General features: G+C 44.3%; 1 protein-coding gene across 2 annotated transcripts in view; it reads right to left on the minus strand.

Moving 5' to 3' along the window:
• The window catches only part of LOC137379403 (serine/threonine-protein kinase 38-like), a 106,575-nt gene that overhangs the window by 22,044 nt on the left and 65,982 nt on the right, over positions 1-18,549 (minus strand). For both annotated transcript variants that reach the window (XM_068050167.1, XM_068050166.1), the window contains exons 3-6: positions 8,454-8,505; positions 4,806-4,928; positions 3,614-3,697; positions 2,486-2,609 (exon numbers count right to left, since the gene is read on the minus strand). In XM_068050167.1, the coding sequence (XP_067906268.1) occupies positions 2,486-2,609; positions 3,614-3,697; positions 4,806-4,928; positions 8,454-8,505 (383 nt within the window). The remainder of the gene's footprint in view (positions 1-2,485; positions 2,610-3,613; positions 3,698-4,805; positions 4,929-8,453; positions 8,506-18,549) is intronic.

Below are 18,549 nucleotides of genomic sequence, written 5' to 3' on the forward strand. Positions count from 1 at the left end.
CCCCATATCCCTTGATGTCATTAGCAACTAGAAATTTATTGATCTCTACCTTGAACTTACTCAGTGACTGAGCTTCCACCACCTTTTGGGCCAGAGAATTCTAAAGATTCACCACCCTCTGAGCGAAGAAGTTCCTCCTCATCTCAGTCCAACATGGCTTGCCCTTTATTCTGAGATTGTATCCCTTGGTTCCAGACCCCACAGCCAGGGGAAGCATCCTTTCTGCATCTAACCTTAAAGAATTGTCAGTTTCTAGATCACCTCTCATTCTTCTAAATTCCAGAGAATACAGGCCCAGTCTCCTCAATCTCTCCTCATAGGACAATCCCAAAGACTAAATTTTCACTGGTGAAGTTAAAAGGGGAATGATAGCAGAGTGGTTATATGACTGGGCTACTAATCCAGAGACCTAAACTATCATCTAGAGACATGATTTCAAGTCCCACCACTGCAGCTGGGGAATTTAAATTCTATTAACTAAATAAAATCTGAAATTAAAATCATCAGGACGGTGACGATGAAACTACCAAATTGTCAAAGAAATGTCTCTCAGGGAAGAAAATCTACCGTCCTGGTCCATAGGCGACCCCAGACCCACAGCAATGTCGTTAACTCTTAATTGTCCTCTGAAATGGCCGAGCAAGCCATTCAGTTGTACACTGCCACCTTCTCAAAAGCAATTAGGGAAATAAATGATGGCCTTGCCAGTGACACCCACATCCCATAACAGGGCAGGGTGTGATCCCTGTGTAAATGCTGGGCTGACAAGAAGAAAATCCTGAGCCATTGTCTTTTTTTTTTTAAATTACAGGGTCAGTTAGTCACTAGGTTTCCAATAGCCACTGAGTTTTTTTTCTGTCCAGAATTCAGATAGCAAAACAGGTACCAAAGCTAATCAGAAAGGCTAATGAAATGTTGGTCTTTATCTAAAGTGGGCTGGTATACAAAGGGGTGGAAGTGATAAAACTCTGCAGAGAGAAACAAAGAGAGTGAACACTACAGCTCAAAGTTGGTTAAGGGATAAACATTGGCCAAGGCACTTGGAAAACTCCTCTGCTCTTCTTTTGAAGAGAGGCTGTGGGATCTTCCTGCGTCCACCTGAGGGGGCAAACGGGGCCTCAGTTTAATGTCTCACCAGAACAACGGCATCTCCGACAGTGCAACACTCCCTGTTCTGATGAAAGGCCCTTGACCTGAAACACTGGGCTAAAATTTTGACGTTGGGGGTCAAGTCCTGCTGCCGGGACCGAAAGCCGGAGTCGACCCCGCTCTAGTGGGTGGCAGGACCCTGGGGCGGCATTTTGCCGGCGACATGCTGGAGCCGTTGTGCAATTTAGGATGGCGGCCTGCACCTGTACCCCACCCAACTACCCTCCAAGAGCTACTGGCTCAGGGGATTGGTCCTGAAGGGCTCCCCCGAACCCAAAAGGTTTTACCTGGTGATCTCCCCACGAGGTGGCAGGTCCTCCCATCAGGTTTCACCCCCACACCCCCCCCCTCCCCCCCCACACACAATACCAGCCCTCCCACCTTCCAGCCCATCTCCAAAGGGCCAGGGAAATGCAGCCCATTAACTTGGTTTCTCTCGCCACAGATGCTGCCTGACCTGCTGAGTATTTCCAGCATTTTCTGTTTTATTTGAGATTTCTAGTATCTGCAGTAATTTGCACTGGTATAAATCAAAAGAGAGATCCCAGTTAGAATACGGTGTTCCATTCTGGTCACTGAAGCCCTCAGGAAGGATGTAGATGTATTGGCCTCGGAAAGAGCAGAGTGGGTTCACCAGAACGATATGGGGCTGAAAGGGTTAATTATGAGGACCAGTTTCATAGACTGGGATTGTGTCCCCTTGAATATAGAAGATTAAGCGTTAAACTAATTCAGCTGTTTAAGATGGATTTGATAAAGTAGAATGGGGCATAAACCATAAAATTAGAGCTAGACCTTTCAAGGGCCATATCAGGAAGCACTTCTTATTACAAAAGGATAGTGGAAATCTGAAACTTGGCAGCCAGTTTGGGCACAGCAAGATCCCACTAACAGCACTGTGATAATGTCCAGATTACCTGAGTTTTAGTGATATTGGTGAAGGGATAAATATTGATGAGGGCACTGGAAAGAACTCCCCTGCTCGTCTTTGAAATAGCGCCAGGGGATCTTTTTACGTCAACCTGAAAGGGGCAGACAGGGCCTCAGGTTAACACCTCATCCGACAATAGTTTTGACAACAACCATTGACACCATTTAGAGCCCTGATGAGATCAGCTGACCCTTATTTCCATATTTGGATATATTATTGGATAGGACGATCGCTGCCTAAATCAAGATCAGTTTAAAAAAAAAATCCGATTGTGGAAATCTCCACCTCGCCCCACTGAGCTTTTCAACTTGCTGCCGTCCCCATTTCCAGGTGTAAGAAGAGCAGTAGCGAGACAGAAACTGGTCACTGTTACCTTGAAGACAAAGTCATAAAGCATTGGCTCACCTCCTGGCAGGAATTCCATAATTAAATATAGGTTTCTCTTGTCTTGAAAGCTATAGAACATCTTTACCACCCAGGCACCATCCGCTTCCACGAGGATATCCCTCTCCGCCCGAATGTGAGCCACCTGCGATTGATAAAGAAATAAGAAAAGTATTAAATATGGAACATAGGAGTTACTGGGCAAAGAAAGGCTGATTATCTCATTTACCTCCCATCATCCTTGTCGTCACATGATACAATAAGGAATACTGCTGGACTAATCACGCCAATTGATTTCTATCCTGGATCCACCTGCCGCCGGCTTTCTCTCTGCTCTGCACTGCGCATGACTCAAGGTCAAGGGTCAAAATACCAATATTTATACAGGGCCTCGGTGAGGCCATGCCTGGAGTACTGTGTGCAGTTTTGGTTTCTGTACCGAAGGAAGGACATAGACTAAAAGGACGAGAGAAAGTGCAACGACTGGTTCCTGGGATAAAGGGATTGTCCTATGAAGAGAGATTGAGTAGACTAGGCCTATATTCCCTGGGCTTTAGAAGAGCAAGAGGTGATCTCATTGAAACATACAAAATTCTTGAGGGGCTTGTCAGGGTAGATGCTGGGAGGATGTTTCCCCTGGCTGGGGAATCTAGAACACGGGCTCACAGTCTCAGAATAAAGGAATCGGCCATTTTAGACAAAGATGAGGAGAAATTTCTACATTCAAGGGGTTGTGAATCTTTCGAATTCTCTACCCTACAGAGCAGTGGATGCTCAGTCGTTGAGTTTACTCAAGACAGAAGTCAATAGATTTTTGGGTACTAAAGGAATTAAGGGATATGGGGATGGTGTGGGAAGGTGGAGTTGAGTTGAAGATCACCTATGATATTGAATGGCAGAGAAGGCTCAAAAGGGCCAAATGGCCTATTCCAGCTCTTACTGAAATGTTCTTATGAAGACACACCTCCCAAAACCCAGTCTAATCTGCAATGCCTGGGAGTGTGATACCGATAAAAGGAACAGAGTAGGCTGTCCCTATTTTAACCTGAGCACACCCCCATGCCCATTAGATATGGGTGGTTAAAACTATTGCTGTAGTAATGACCAAGAATGTGTGATGGGATTGTTATTATTTAGCAGATTTCCTACCTGCTCTTTTTCCAACATATCTGTCTTTCGAAGGATCTTCATTGCGTAGATGTGTCCAGTGTCCTTCTTCTGTACAAGACGTACCTGAAAAAGGAGTTTCCCCAAAGTATTATGAAAAGCGTACAATTCTTTAAAGGCTTCCCCCTTTATGGGTACAGTAGCGTAGTGGGTGTGGTACTAGGCTAGCAGCTCAGAGGGTGCGAGTTCACATCCCACTGCGGCAAGTTGTGAAATAGATTCAATAGAATTTGGCAATTTATGGGCTGGCGTCAGAAAGACGTTAGATTGCCAAGGCCCAAAACTAATTCACTGATGTCCTTCAGGGGTGGAAACCTGTTGCGCTACCCAGTCTACATTGCACGTGATTCCAATGGTTGACTTTCAATGCCCTTTGAACTGCTAGAAACTGAGCAATAAACCAATCACTTCATAAAAAAGGACCCTTTCATTACCCTGGTTAATTCTACCCTCTCTATCTCAATCACACTGAGGGATACCTCACCTGCCTGCCCCTGGCAGTTTCCTGATTTGTTTCACTCAGTTTAGGTGAGTTTATCCAATTAGTAGTTAGCAAGGGAGTCACCAGTAGGGTGAGGAAGTAATTTCTGGAGGTTCCAAGAGCACCTGAAGAGGTAGCTTTTATAAAAATTCATGCTCGGGCATGTGCGTTACTGGGAAGGCTAGCATTATTGCCCATCCCTCGTTGCCCCTCGAGGTGGTGGTGCTGGGCCGCCTTCTTGAACCACTGCAGTCTCTGTGGTGAAAGTGCTGCAACAATGCTGTTAGGTAGGGAACTGCAGGATTTTGGCCCCGTCACAATGAAGGAATGATGATATATGTCGAGCTAGGGATGGTGTTTGAACTGGAGGTGGTGGTGTTCCCATACCCCTTCTGCCCTTGTGCTTGTAGGTGGTGGAGGGGTCAGGTTTGGAAGGGCAGTCCAGTAGCAAATACACATGCCTTGTGTACTAGTTTGTTAATCTGGTGCCATGGAATCCATCCCAAAATATAATGAAACAAATTCCAGTACCAGGAGCCTTTGGCAGTGCTGCTCAGTGATGCAGGTCTACAACAAAAGCAGGTGATTTATTTGCGTTCACTTAAAATGATTGACTTACTATCTCAAGTGACTGGAATTGGTGTTGCAAAACCAGGAAGCTTATAAACAAACAAACACCAAAACTGGACCAACCTCTCCAAATGCACCTCTTCCTATAACCTTCAGAGACTCAAAGTCATCCAGACCCAACCTAGTCCTCTTGAGCCGAAGGAATTCCGTCTCTTTCTGGGCGTGCTGTGTTCTCCGCATTTGTTTCTGGTGAAAACACAACACAATTAATAAATGTAGTCTCTATAATGCAGACTTTTCATATTGCCGCACCTTTACCAGAACACACCCAAACACTGCTGAAAGCAACACCAATAATCGCATTCTGTTTGACTCCCTATCCCAGTATCTCCTTTTTACTCCCTCCAGGATTTCCATCCTAGGCACAGAAAGTTTCACTTATCAGGTACACCCATCATTCATTTCAGTTCAAAATGGTTTGGACTTATCTTGATGTAAACATTGGCCAAGAAAGCACAAGATCTGAAAATACCCACAACTCAGTGCTGTCACCGGGAGTGTCCCAAGACAAATATTCTATAACAAATGTGCTTAAGCCAATGTGCTTTCATCCTGGGAGATGTTTGTCGCACAAAATTCTTTCCTTTATCATTTCAAACAGTTCCCACAACAACTATCACCAGTGATAGACCTGTTACCACCAACTCTTCACCCTCCCATTATACAAGCTCAAAATGTTGTCTCTAGACACAAAGTACGTATTGGAAGGGAAAGAAAAAAAAAGGGATCAAAAATCCATTGCTTTTCCAGAATATTCCCACCATGGCTCCAGCAGGATTTCACCAAATAAAGGCCAGATATTGCAGCAACAACCTTGCGTTCTAAAAGAAGAACTCGAATTTCTTCAGCATCTTTCACAATCTCTCAGCATCACAAAGCCAACGAAGCACTTTTATTTTTAAATTGCTGTTGTAATGTAGGAGAGACGGCAGCCAATGTTGTGCACAGCAAGCTCCCACAACCAGCAACTGATCAGCTAATCAGTTTTAGTGATGTTAGTTGAGGCATAAATATTGGCCAGGACACCGGGGAGGACACCCCTGCTCTTCTTTGAAATAGCGGCCGTGGGATCTTTTACATTCACCAGAGAGGTCAGACGAGGCTTTGGTTTAATGTCTTATCTGAAAAGATGGCACCTCAGACAGTGCATCGACTGGTTTATCACCACTTTCTACCTTAGATCATAAGAACTAGGAGCAGGAGTAGGCCGTCCGGCCCCTCGAGCCTGCTCCGCCATTCAATAAGATCATGGCTGATCTTTTCGTGGACTCAGATCCACTTACCCGCGTTCTCACCGTATCCCTTAATTCCTTTATTGTTCAAAAAGATATCTACCTTAGCTTTAAAGACGTTTACTGAAGAAGTGTCAACTACTTCATTGGGCAAGGAATTCCAAAGATTAACAACTCTCTGGGTGAAGAAGTTCCTTCTCAATTCAGTCCTAAATCTGTTCCCTCTAATCTTGAGGCTATGCCCTCTTGTCCTAGCTTCACCTGCCAGTGGAAACATCCTCTCTACTTGTATCTTTATTCCCTTCATGATTTTATATGTTTCTATAAGATCCCCCCTCATTTTTCTGAACTCCAATGAATATAATCCCAATCTACTCAGTCTCTCCTCATAAGCCAACCCCCTCAACTCCGGAATCAACCTAGTGAACCTCCTCTGCACCCTCTCCAGTGCCAGTACATCCTTTCTCAAGTAAGGAGACCAAAACTGCACACAGTACTCCAGGTGCGGCCTCACCAGTATTATACAGCTGCAACATAACCTCTCTGCTTTTAAACTCAATCCCTTTAGCAATGAAGGACAAAATTCCATTTGCCTTCCTAATTACTTGCTGTACTTGCAGACCAACCTTCTGCGATTCATGCACAAGGACACCTAGGTCCCTCTTCTAAAGAATTACTGTTGCTCAACTCATGCATCGCCTCGGACAGGAGTTGGCATTCTTAATTCCACACTTGTTCTTCTTCCTTTCCTCTGTGGCCCCTTCATTTCTGTTCAGTCCCAGGAAAAGCCCAGTCTACCTTCAAATTCCCAGCTCTAAACAAAAAGGTCAGTGGTGAAACAATAATCTCTCAAGATGCGGATGACAGCCGCTGTGTTTTTATTTCAGTATCTGCAGTTTCTTTTTGTTTTATTTACATATGTATAAGCAGAAGTACATCCACCCACACACCAAACTTTCACCCTGTTTCGATAGACTCTGTCTCAGCAAGGACAAGATCAGCTGTTCATGGTTGACTGAACACCTTCCCCCTTATTTTCAGCTGATCCTCAGTTCTGCACGGAGAGCGAGTGCTGCACTGTTGGAGGCGCCATCTTACAGATGAGACACCAAATTGCACGTGGACGTAAAAGATCCCACGTCCACTATTTCAAGGAAAAGCAGGGGAGTTCTCCCCAGTGTCCTGACTCACAGCCAACATCACTAAAAACTGATTGTCTGGTGTCATGAAGATCCCCACCTGCCAAGAATGAGGCAGATTAATTTTGTCACATGAACATTAATTTTAAACTGTTGCCGGAGTGAAGCGATGACTTGTTTAAAGAGATCAGCAATGGCTGGAAAGAATTTGCATTCTAAGAGACAGTCACCTAGGAAAAGACAATGGGAACTTCTCACTGATTCAATTAACAGAGATTGGTCTGGGCAATGGTGACCCATATCTTGTCAGTATAAGGGATAGCACTACACCCCACCGAGAGCTTTGGAATCCACAAATGCAGGAGTTTGTTTAAAAAAAGCAAGTCACATGACTAACCTGCTGGCCCAGGTCTGGTTTTGAACTGCTCACACGACAGTTTGGGTCAGACTGCAGACTGCAACTGAACTGAACTTGGAAGAAGAGAGTCTCTCTTTCCCTCACTAATCTCCAGATCCACTGAAGTCACTTAAACCTCGAGAGAAAATATTCCTACATCGAAACAAGTTTTAAAGCGTGCACTGGGCCCCAATGAAACAGCAAGATTTACCGGTAACCAAAGACTCTACATTGAACTCAAAGGACCATAAATAGAATCCCAGCTATTGCCTCAAACTTTTCCCCTTTATTCTTTCTACTTCTGTCTCTATCTGCGTGTGTGTTTATCGTGTATGCATGCTCACGTGGTCGCATCGCATATTCGTAGCGGTTAACCAAATTACAGTTTATGATTAATAAACTTCCACCTTTCTGGTTCAAATCTAAGAAAACCTGTCTGATTGATTTCTTTGCCTTACAATTGGAAAGCAGTGAACAAAGGAGCTAAAACACTTTTTAAAATTAAACTCTTACAGTTAAACCAGACAAACGCTGAGAGGGAAGCCCTAGACCCCTTTCTCACCTGGTCATAACACTGGTCATTATCACATTGCAGTTTGTGGGATCCTGCAGTGCGTAAATTGGTATTTCCTACATTACAATAGTGACTGCACTTCAAAAGTACTTCATTGGCTGTAAAGTTCTTCAGGACGTCTGAGGTCGGGAAAGGTGTTACAGAAATGCAAGTCTTTAAATTTTTAAATCCCATGAGGATTGAACAGTGCATAACATTGCAATTTAAAGCCATTTTTATAGATTTCCTTATCATCTTAAAAAGGGGGTTATTAATTGGCAGAGTCCAAGACAAGAATCTGCCTGCACTCAAAGTGATAAATTTACAACATCGTTACAGTATCTATTAACTTTGCCAATAATGCTATAAACCCATTGAGAATGAACTTACATCTTCATCAGCCAATCCTTCCTGCTCCATGGCTTTTTCTAGTTGCACTTGTCTAGAAAATAAACAAATAAATAAATACCAAGAAAACAAATTGGTCTCATTACTCATGGAATAACTTAATTGATTATGGGCGGTGTGGTGTATGGGAGGGTATGGCATGCATGACCTGATTAGTGGCACTAGCAGAGGCCACATCAACATTTGTAAATAGGTTTGTCAGGTGGTGAATGGAAAGGGACATGGGGACGGGGTGGGGGATACAGCTTTAGGACCACCGCTCACGGGGAGGATAAAGACTAGTAGGGGCTGGTTTAATGCCTCATCTGAAAGGCGGAACCTCTGACACTGCACTGGAGGGTCACAGCCTGGATTTTGTGCTGAAGTGTTGTAATTTCCAAGAGGTGGGTCTTTATTCCTGATGATGCCAGCACATTTTTCCTAATCTAGAACGGGTTTTTAGACTGCAGGATTAACGTTGAGGTAATTTCAGTTTTGCACCAAATATTTAGGAAATTGGCTGAGTAGCAGGAGACAGAGTATGGAGAATAGACAGGGTATGACTAACGGTGTTCCTTAAAGATCGATGTTGGGATCTCAATTATTCACTGTATTGATTAACAACTTAGATGTAATAGAAAGCCACATATCCAAATTTCCTGATGACACAAAAAGATAGGCGGCATTGTAAGCAGTGTAGGTGGAAGCATAAAGTTACAAAATTCAGTCTCTATCCAGCCACAGCCTGCTGAGCTACTGTAAAGAGAGATGCAGCCTTAAGAGTGGGATTAGTCTGCGCAAGCTGATTTCCATATTAAACAGACTTAGCACAGGCAGGAAGAAAAGTCTTCCAGTGATGGGGGAAAGAGGCAAAAATGGCAGAGGCATGATAGCACTGGCTGCAGCTTCAATCCTGCTTGTAGGCAGTTCGGTAGTTTGGGACGTTTGACTATTGACCAGAGACATCATCATCATCATCCAGCAGCATCCTGATTGACCAAAGAGCTTTGGGCTAGGGGTATCACGGTTGGTGCTGAATGGAGACAGACCTAGAAAAGGTGGCCCAAATATTTCTCATCTCAACTCACCTGGTTGGCTTACCATAGCCAACAGGCATCTTCTACAGCAGTGCAAAAGAAAGTAGGAATAAAAAAAAAATCAAAAAACAGACAAAACATGTTCAAACTGGTGTGCTGGAACGTTCGCACAATATCAGATTTAGATGACCACAGACACCCTGAAAGACGTTCCACACTCGTAGCCAGAGAGCTCACCCGACTGCACATTGACATCACAGCTCTCAGTGAAGTTTGCTTCACAGAGCAGGATATACACTTCTCTACTCAGGGAAAGGTAAAGATGAATAACACCCCTCAGCTGCTGGATTTATGATTAAGAACCCCATTGCCAGCAGGCTTCAGAACCTCCCCTTTGGTTTTTCTGACCGACTCATATCCCCAATCCAGGAGAACCAGTTCACCACCATTGAGTATATATGCTCCTATCTTACAAGCCGAGATAGCAATTAAAGACGGCCTCTACTGTGACCTGCACAACCTTTTACTGAAAGTTGACTCCAAGGATAAGCTTGGAGATTCTTGGAGACTTCAACTTAAGAGTTGGACGTGACCAAGATCATTGGCAAGGTGTCTTGGGCAGCCATGGCATTGGCAACTGTAATCACAATGGTCGACTTCTGCTGGAATTCTCCATGAACTCAACATCACAAATTCACTATTCCAGCAGAAAGCCAGAATTAAGACCATCTGGAACCATCAATGCTCAAAGCACTGGCACCTTTTAGATTATATTCTGGTGTGCCAACGTGACATACAGGACATACTACAAACCACAGTTATGCCCAGTGCTGACTGATACACCGAACATAGGCTGGTTCGAGCTAAACCTTCAGAAATCAAAGCATCACCCAATAGGAAAGGTCCGCAAACAAAGAAACTACAAAGTCCACAGATTCTATCTATCAGACGTAAAAGCAATTTTCCCAGAGCAAGCTTGAAGACAGTGACCTGATTCTGGGCAGTGATATTAACCCAGCAGAGCAGTTGAAATCCACCCTACAAGAAACAAGTGCAGAAGTGGTTGGCTTTTCAACCAGAAGAAATCAAAATTGGTTTGATGAAAATGACATGGAAATCCAAGGGCTTCTTCAAAAAAAAACACTCCTGCTACAATCTATTGCTTGCATGATGACCAGGCTACAAAATCTACATACAGGGAAGCCTCCAGCACTCTGCACACAACCGCAGAGCCATGTAAAACAACTGGAGGAGCGTACTCGCTGTGAGGATACAAACATAGGCAGATATGCAAGATATGAAATCCTTGAGCTCTGTATATGGACCTTCCCACCAGGTGAAAGCACCACTAAAATCTTCAGCTGGCACAACCCTGCTCACAGATAAAGAATCCATCTTGCACCGATGGTCAGAACACAGAGAGCCTAGTTGGTGACCAGCAGATTGTGCAGAAGGCGTCCATCATAAAGAACTTCCCTCTGGGAGGATGTGAAGGCCTTAGAGAGGGTGCAGAAGAGATTTACTAGAATGGTGCCAGGGATGAGGGATTTCAGTTAAGTGAGAGACTGGAGAGGCTGGGTTTGTTCTCTGCAGAGCAGTGAAGACTAAGAGGGGATTTGATTGAGGTGTTCAAAATCATGAAAGGGTTTGATAGAGTAAATAGGGAGAAACGGTTTGCAGTGGCAAGAGGGTTGTTATCCAGGTGACACAGATATAAGGCAATTGGCAAAAAAAACCAGAGGCGACATGAGGAAGCATTATTTTACACAGCAGGTTGTTGTGATCTGGAATGTGATGCCTGAAAGGGCGGTGGAAGCAGATTCAATAATAACTTTCAAAAGGAATTGGATAAACATTTGAAGGGGAAAAATATTTGCAGTGCTCTGGGGGAGAAAAAGAGCAGGGGACTGGGACTAGTTCTACCAAAGAGCTGGCATGTACGATAGGCCGAATGGCCTCCTCCTGTGTTGTAACTTGATTCCAACTTGCATTTGTATAGTGTCCTTAATGCAGTACAAGGTCCCAAGGCATTTCACAGGAGTGTTAGCAGACAGAACTTGACAGTTACACAAGGAGATATTAGATGGGTAAAAGAGGTGGTCTTAGGGAGTGTCATAAAGGAGGAGAGAGAGGCAGACAGGCAGAGGGGCTTAAGAGAAGGAGATCCAGATCTTAGGGCCTAGGCAACTGAAGGCACGGCCGTCAGTTGGGGAGGCTTGAGGCCAGAATTGGAGGAGGTCAGATATCGGAGGGTTGTGGGCTGGAGGAGATGAGAGAGAGAGGGAGGGGTGAGTTCATGGTGAGATTTGAAAACAAGGATGAGAAATTTATAAATAGAGGCATTTCTGGACCAGGAGCCAGTGTTAGTCAATGAACACAGAGGGCGAGTTGTGAATGAAAATGCAGCCCTAGTTTCTGAGACTCAAAAGACATGCTGATGTCTTCTTCATTTTTCCAATAAACAAGGGCCTTTTTCCAAGCCCTGTGTCATCTCAGTAAGCAATTACCATAGTTATAGTCTCTGGAGTCACAGGAACTGTTAGTGAACCATCTCTCGCATGCCTATATCTAGAGACTCAATAGTGGAAACAATTCCACAAACCCCATTCAAAACACCCAGAAGTCATTAATTGATCCCACATCGCATTTCAAACCAGCCCAAACATGACATCATTGAGCCAAAAGTAACCTGTTCACAAACCCCAGCAGCAGGGCAAAAGCAAATCAAGAATACAACCAGCATACAGCACAGAAATAAATAGACAGATCAGTACAGAATTAACACCTGGGAAAAAAGAAAACAGACCTGAACAGAATTATTAAGAGTTACAGAAGGAGGCCATTCAGTCCATCGAGTCCATGCCAGCTCTCTGTGGAGAAATCCAGTCAGTCCCACTCCCTTGCTCAAACCCCAAAGCCCTGCAAGTTTATTACCTTCAAGTGCCCATCTAATTTCAGAGAGTCATGGAGTCATTTACAACACAGAAGGCAGCCATTGGGGGGGCGGCACAGTGGTTAGCACTGCAGCCTCACAGCTCCAGCGACCTGGGTTCAGTTCTGGGTACTGCCTGTGCGGAGTTTGCAAGTTCTCCGTGATCGTGTGGGTTTCCGCCGGGTGCTCTGGTTTCCTCCCACAGCCAAAGACGCAGGTTGATAGGTAAACTAGCCATTACAAATTGCCCCTAGTGTAGGTAGGTGGAAGGAGAATTGAGGGAAGGTGGGGATGTGGTAGGACATATGGGATTAATTTGGATTAGTATAAATGGGTGGTTAATGGTCGGCACAGACTCGGTGGGCCAAAGTGCTGTATCTCTCTATGACTCTTCGAGTCCATGCCAGCTCTTCATGGAGCTATGCAGTCAGACCACTCCCCCATTCAATCCCCGTAGCCCTGCAAGACAGTGTCTTTCAGGTGGCCATACAACTCCTTTTTGAAGTCTGATCATCTCCGCTTCCTCTACCCTTGTGGAGGTCATTAGTATCCGCTGCGTAAAAATGTGCTTCCTCATTTCGTGGCACAGTGGTTAGCACCACAGCTCCAGCGACCCGGGTTCAATTCTGGGTACTGCCTGTGTGGAGTTTGCAAGTTCTCCCTGTGTCTGTGTGGGTTTTCTCCGGGTGCTCTGGTTTCCTCCCACAGCCAAAAGACTTGCAGGTTGGTAGGTAAATTGGCCATTATAAATTGCCCCTAGTATAGGTAGGTGGTAGGGAAATATAGGGACAGGTGGGGATGTGGTAGGAATATGGGATTAGTGTAGGATTAGTATAAATGGGTGGTTGATGGTCAGCACAGACTCGGTGGGCTGAAGGGCCTGTTTCAGTGCTGTATCTCTAAACAGAATTTCCCTTGCATCTTTTGCCCAAAACTTTCAATCTATGTCCCTAGTCCTTGTACCATTTGCTAATGGGAACAGTTTTTCCTTGTCTAACTTATATAAGCCTGTCATAATCTTGCACAACCCTATTAAATCTCCCCTCAATATCTCTCACTCTAAGGAGAGCAAACACAGCTTTTCCAACCTAACCTTGTAACTAAAATCTTCCATCCCTGGAAACACTGGGAAATCTCCTCTGCACCCACTCACATTCATTCTGAAGTGTGGTGACCAGAACTGGACGCAATACTCCAGTTGGGGCCCAACCAGAGCTTTATAAAGGATCAGCGTAACTTCCTTGCTTTTGTACACTATGCCTCCATTTATAAAGCCCAGGATCCCATATGCTTTACTAACTACTCTTTCAATATGTGCAGTCACCTTCAAAGATTGATCCACATGCACCCCCAGGTCCCTGTTCCTGCACACGCTTTAGAACTGTGCCATTAAGTCTATATTGCCTCTCCATATTCCTTCTGCCAAAGTGCATCACCTCACATTTGTCAGTATTAAATTTTATCCACCACCTGTCTCCCATTCTGCTAGTCTATCTATATCCTGTTGCAGGCAGTTCACATCACCCTCACGGTTTGCCGTATCTCCAAGTTTGGTGCCATCGACAAATTTTGAAATCCTCCGCCATTTCCGCCACATCCAGTGTGATGTCACCACCAAACGCATCTTCTCCTCCCCATCAGCATTCCAGAGGAACATTCCCCCTACAACAACCTGGTCCACTCCTCCATCACCCCCGACACCTCGTCCCCTTCCCATGCAATCTCAGGGGGTGTAACCTCCTCTCTCCTCACTATCCAAGGACCCAAACACTCCTTTCAGGTGAAGCAGCGATTCATTTTACTTGTTTTAAATGCATTTAAATGCATTAAATACTGCATTCACTGCTCACAATGTGGTCTCCTGTTCATTGGGGAGACCAAACGCAGACTGGGTGACTGCTTTGTGGAACACCATCGATCAGTCCGAAAACATGACCCCGAGCTTCCGGTCACTTGCCATTTCAACACCCCCCCCGCCCCCCCTCTCTGTTCTCATGCCTACATCTCTGTCCTGGGCTTGCTGCAGTGTTCCAGTGAACATTAACACAAGCTCGAGGAACAGCATCTCACTTAGCGATTAGGCACGCTACAGCCTGCCGGACTGAACATTGAGTTCAATAATTTCAGAGCATGACTGGCCCTTTTTTTAAATTTTATTTTATCTTAGTTTGTTTCATTATTCAGTTTTTCACCATGTGCCTGCCCACTGTTTTTTTTTTCATGTTTGTGCTCTTGGCCAGGGCTGTTCGTTATTCAGTCATTTAACACCCGCTCTGCACGAACACTTTGTCTTTCACCACACCATTAACACCTTTGCTCCATCACCTTCTGGTCAGTTATTCTCAGTGACCCTCTGTCCTATCAACACCTTCCCTTGTGTACTCTTTTGCCCCACCCCCACTTTATTTGCTTAAAACCTCTTTCCCAGTTCTGATGAAAGGTCACTGACCTGAAACGTTAACTCTGCTTCTCTCCACAGATGCTGCCAGACCTGCTGAGTATTTCCAGCACTTTTTGTTTTGTTTCAGATTTCCAGCATCTGCAGCATTTTGCTTTTTTTTTTTCTGAAATTCTACTGTATTCCAATATCCAAGTCATTGATGGATAGCAAAATAAGCAGTGGTCCGAGCACTGAGCCTTGGGGAACACCACTATCTCTCTTCCTCCAGTCTGAACAACCATTTACTATGAGTCACTGTTTTTGGTTCTTAAGCCAATTTTTTTATCCAATTGGACACTGACCCTCTTATTCCATGAGCCTCAATTTTGTTAACCAGCCTTTTATGTGGTACCTTATCAAATGCTTTCTTAAAATCCATATAGTCAACATCCACCGCATTCATCAACCTTCCCTATTACTTCATCAAAAAAATCTCAATTTGATTAGTCAAGCATGCTCTGCCTTTTACAAATCCATGCTGGCTATCCTTAATTAACTCAAACCGCTAAGTGTCCATAGATATTAACCCTGATTATTGTTTCTAAAACCTTACCCACCACTGATGTTAAACTAACTGGCCTGTAGTTGCTAAGATCATCCTTACCCACTTTCTTGAATAACTGTCACATTTGCCACTCTCCAATCCTCTGGCACCTCCCCATAACCAGTGAAGATTGAAAGATTATGGCAAACCTTTCCACTATCTCCACCCTCACTTCCTTTTGCAACCTGGGATGCAAGCCATTGGAACAGGTCACTTATCTACCCGAAGCATAGCCAGCCTTTTTAGTACCTCCCCCCTTCTCAATTCTTACCCTATCCATTGCCTCCACTCTCTCCGCTTCTACTGATATGTTGCCAGATTCCACTTCCTTGGGGAACACCGATACAAAGTACTCATTAAGTAAATTAACCTTGCCCCATGCTCTAAGCATATATTAACCTCTTTGTCCCTATAGGCCCCACTCCACTCTTACTACTCGCTTACTATATACATGTTGGTAGAAAATTTTTGGGTTCCCTTTTATATTGCCTGCCATTCTATTCTCATATTCTCTCTTTGTCAGTCTTATTTTCTTCTTCACCTCCCCTCCACTCCACTCATTGTACTGGGCCTGGTTCTAACTTCATGAGTTCATTCATTTTTTGTTTCTTCATTATCTCCCTCATCATCCAAGGAGCCCAGTTATTGGCTCCCCTACCTTTCGCCCTTGTTGGAATGTACCTACCTGTACCTGAAGCATCCTTAAACTAACCTATTGTTCAGATATAGCTCTTCCTGTCAGTCTTTGGCTCCATTCTACCCTGGCTAGATCCCTTCTCATCATGTTGAAATTAGCCCTCTTCCAATCTAGCCATTCTACCTTACATCGTTCCTTGCTTTTCTGCATTATTAATCTAAACCTTATGATATGATGATCGCTCTTACCCAAGTGCACCCCCACAGACATTTGGTCCATTTGGCCCACCTTATTTCCCCGCACAAATCCAGCAATGCCTCCTTTCTATTTGGGCCAAGAACAAACTGATCAAGAATGCTCTCGAACACATTTTAGCAATTCCTCCCCCTCCTTTCCCTTTACTCTAAAATTATCCCAATCAATATTTGGGTAATGTAAAGTCCCCCAATATCACTGCTTTATAGTTCTTGCACATCTGTGATTTCCCTGCAGGTTTGCTCCTCTATCTCACTATTTGGAGGCCTTTGAATACCCCCAGTAATATGATCATACCCTTTTTGCTTCACAACTCTAACCAAATGGTTTCTGTCCTTGTATAAAAGCAAAATACTGCAGATGCTGGAAATCTGAAATAAAAACAAAAAAAAAAAAAAAAGTGCTGGAAAATATTCAGCAGGTCTAGCAGCATCTGTGGAGAGAGAAGCAAAGTTAATGTTTCAGTGACATTTCATCAGAAGCTTGCCCTTTCAAGGACATCTTTCCTTTCCAACATGGCAATGTATTCTCAAATCAGTACTGCCATCCCACCTCCGTTTTTTCCCTTCTCCATCTTTTCTAAATACTTTACATCCTTGTATATCAAGTGCCAGTCCTCACCATTTTTAAGCCACGTTTCCATTGTTGCCACTATATCATATTCCCATACTGCTATTTGTGTTTGTAGCTCACAAACATTATTCACCACACTTTGTACATTTACACACATGCACTTGAATCCTGTCTTTGCATTCCTCATAATCCTCCTCAGTCCACTCCCATCTAATACAGAACTATTCCCTCTCTACTACTGTCTAACACTCTCATATTATGCACCATATTCCTCTTTCCAACTTCTATATGCTGTTGTCCATCCCCCTGTCAATTGAGTTTCAACCCTTACTAGTGAATCTCCCCATGAGGACATTGGTCCTAGTCCTGTTGAAGTCCAAACTGTCTCTTTAATAGGTGCCTCCTGCCCTAGAACTGGTCCCAACGTCCCAAGAATCTGAAGCCCTCCCTCCTGCATCATGCTTCAAGCCATGCATTGATCCTCCCCATCTTCCTATTTCTACTCTCACTAGCACATGGCACTGAGAGTAATCCAGAGATGACTACCCTCGAGGTCCTACTCTAACTTCCTCCCTATCTCCTGAAAATCTGACCATAGGACCTCAAAACCTGCCCTTGCTAGGTTGTTGGTACCAATATGTACCACAACTTCTGGTAACAACTATAAACCAAGAAAGATCAGAATTAATACCCAGGAAAAGGCAGACCAGACTAGAATTACTACCTGACTGCAAGAGAAGCAAAATGGAGCTTTTTTTCCCCCCCAGAGGAGACTCATATTTAAGCCACATAAATACTATGGCTACAAGAGCAAGTCGGAGGCTGGGAATTCAATGGCGGGTAACTCACCTCCCGACTCCCCAAAGCCTGTCCACCATCTACAAGGCACAAGTCAGGAGTGTGATGGAATACTCTCCACTTGCCTGGATGGGTGCAGCTCCAACAATACTCATGAAGCTCGACACCATCCAGGACAAAGCAGCCCGCTTGATCAGCAACCCATCCATCACCTTAAACATTCACTCCCTCCACCACCGACGCACAGTGGTAGCAATGTGTACCATCTACAAGATGCACTGCAGTAACTCTCCTTCAAAAACACCTTCCAAACCTGCGACCTCTACCACCTAGAAGGACAAGGGCAGCAGACTCATGGGAATACCACCACCTACCACAAGTCATACACTATCCTGACTTGGAACTATACCACCGTTACTTCAATGTTGCTGGGTCAAAATCCTGAAACTCCATTCCTAACAGCACTGTAGGTGTACCCTCAATAAGGCAGCTCACTGCCAATTAGAGATGGGCAGCAAATGCTGGCCTTGCCAGTGACACTCACATCCCATAAAAGAATTTTAAATAATTAAGTGCACAGATGCCCTATGAGCTGGTAGGAAGAAAAGTCTTCAATCACACAATAACGTTGAATAAGATATCAGAATTAGATTCACAAAAACAGGAAAAGGAAACAATGAAGTAACAAGTACTAGGAATTAATTTCAGCAAGATCGAATGTCCTAAACTCCCACACCCAACATCATTCTGAAAATAAAATTTTGCACCAAGCGACACAAGGCAATATAACAGAATTGTTACAGTGCAGAAGGAGACCATTCGGCCCATCACATTTGCACCGGCTCCCAATGAGCAAGCCACCTAGTGCCATTCCCCCGCCATT

This window comes from Heterodontus francisci, chromosome 18 (genome assembly GCF_036365525.1).
Source record: "Heterodontus francisci isolate sHetFra1 chromosome 18, sHetFra1.hap1, whole genome shotgun sequence".
NCBI classification, from domain to species: Eukaryota; Metazoa; Chordata; class Chondrichthyes; order Heterodontiformes; family Heterodontidae; genus Heterodontus; species Heterodontus francisci.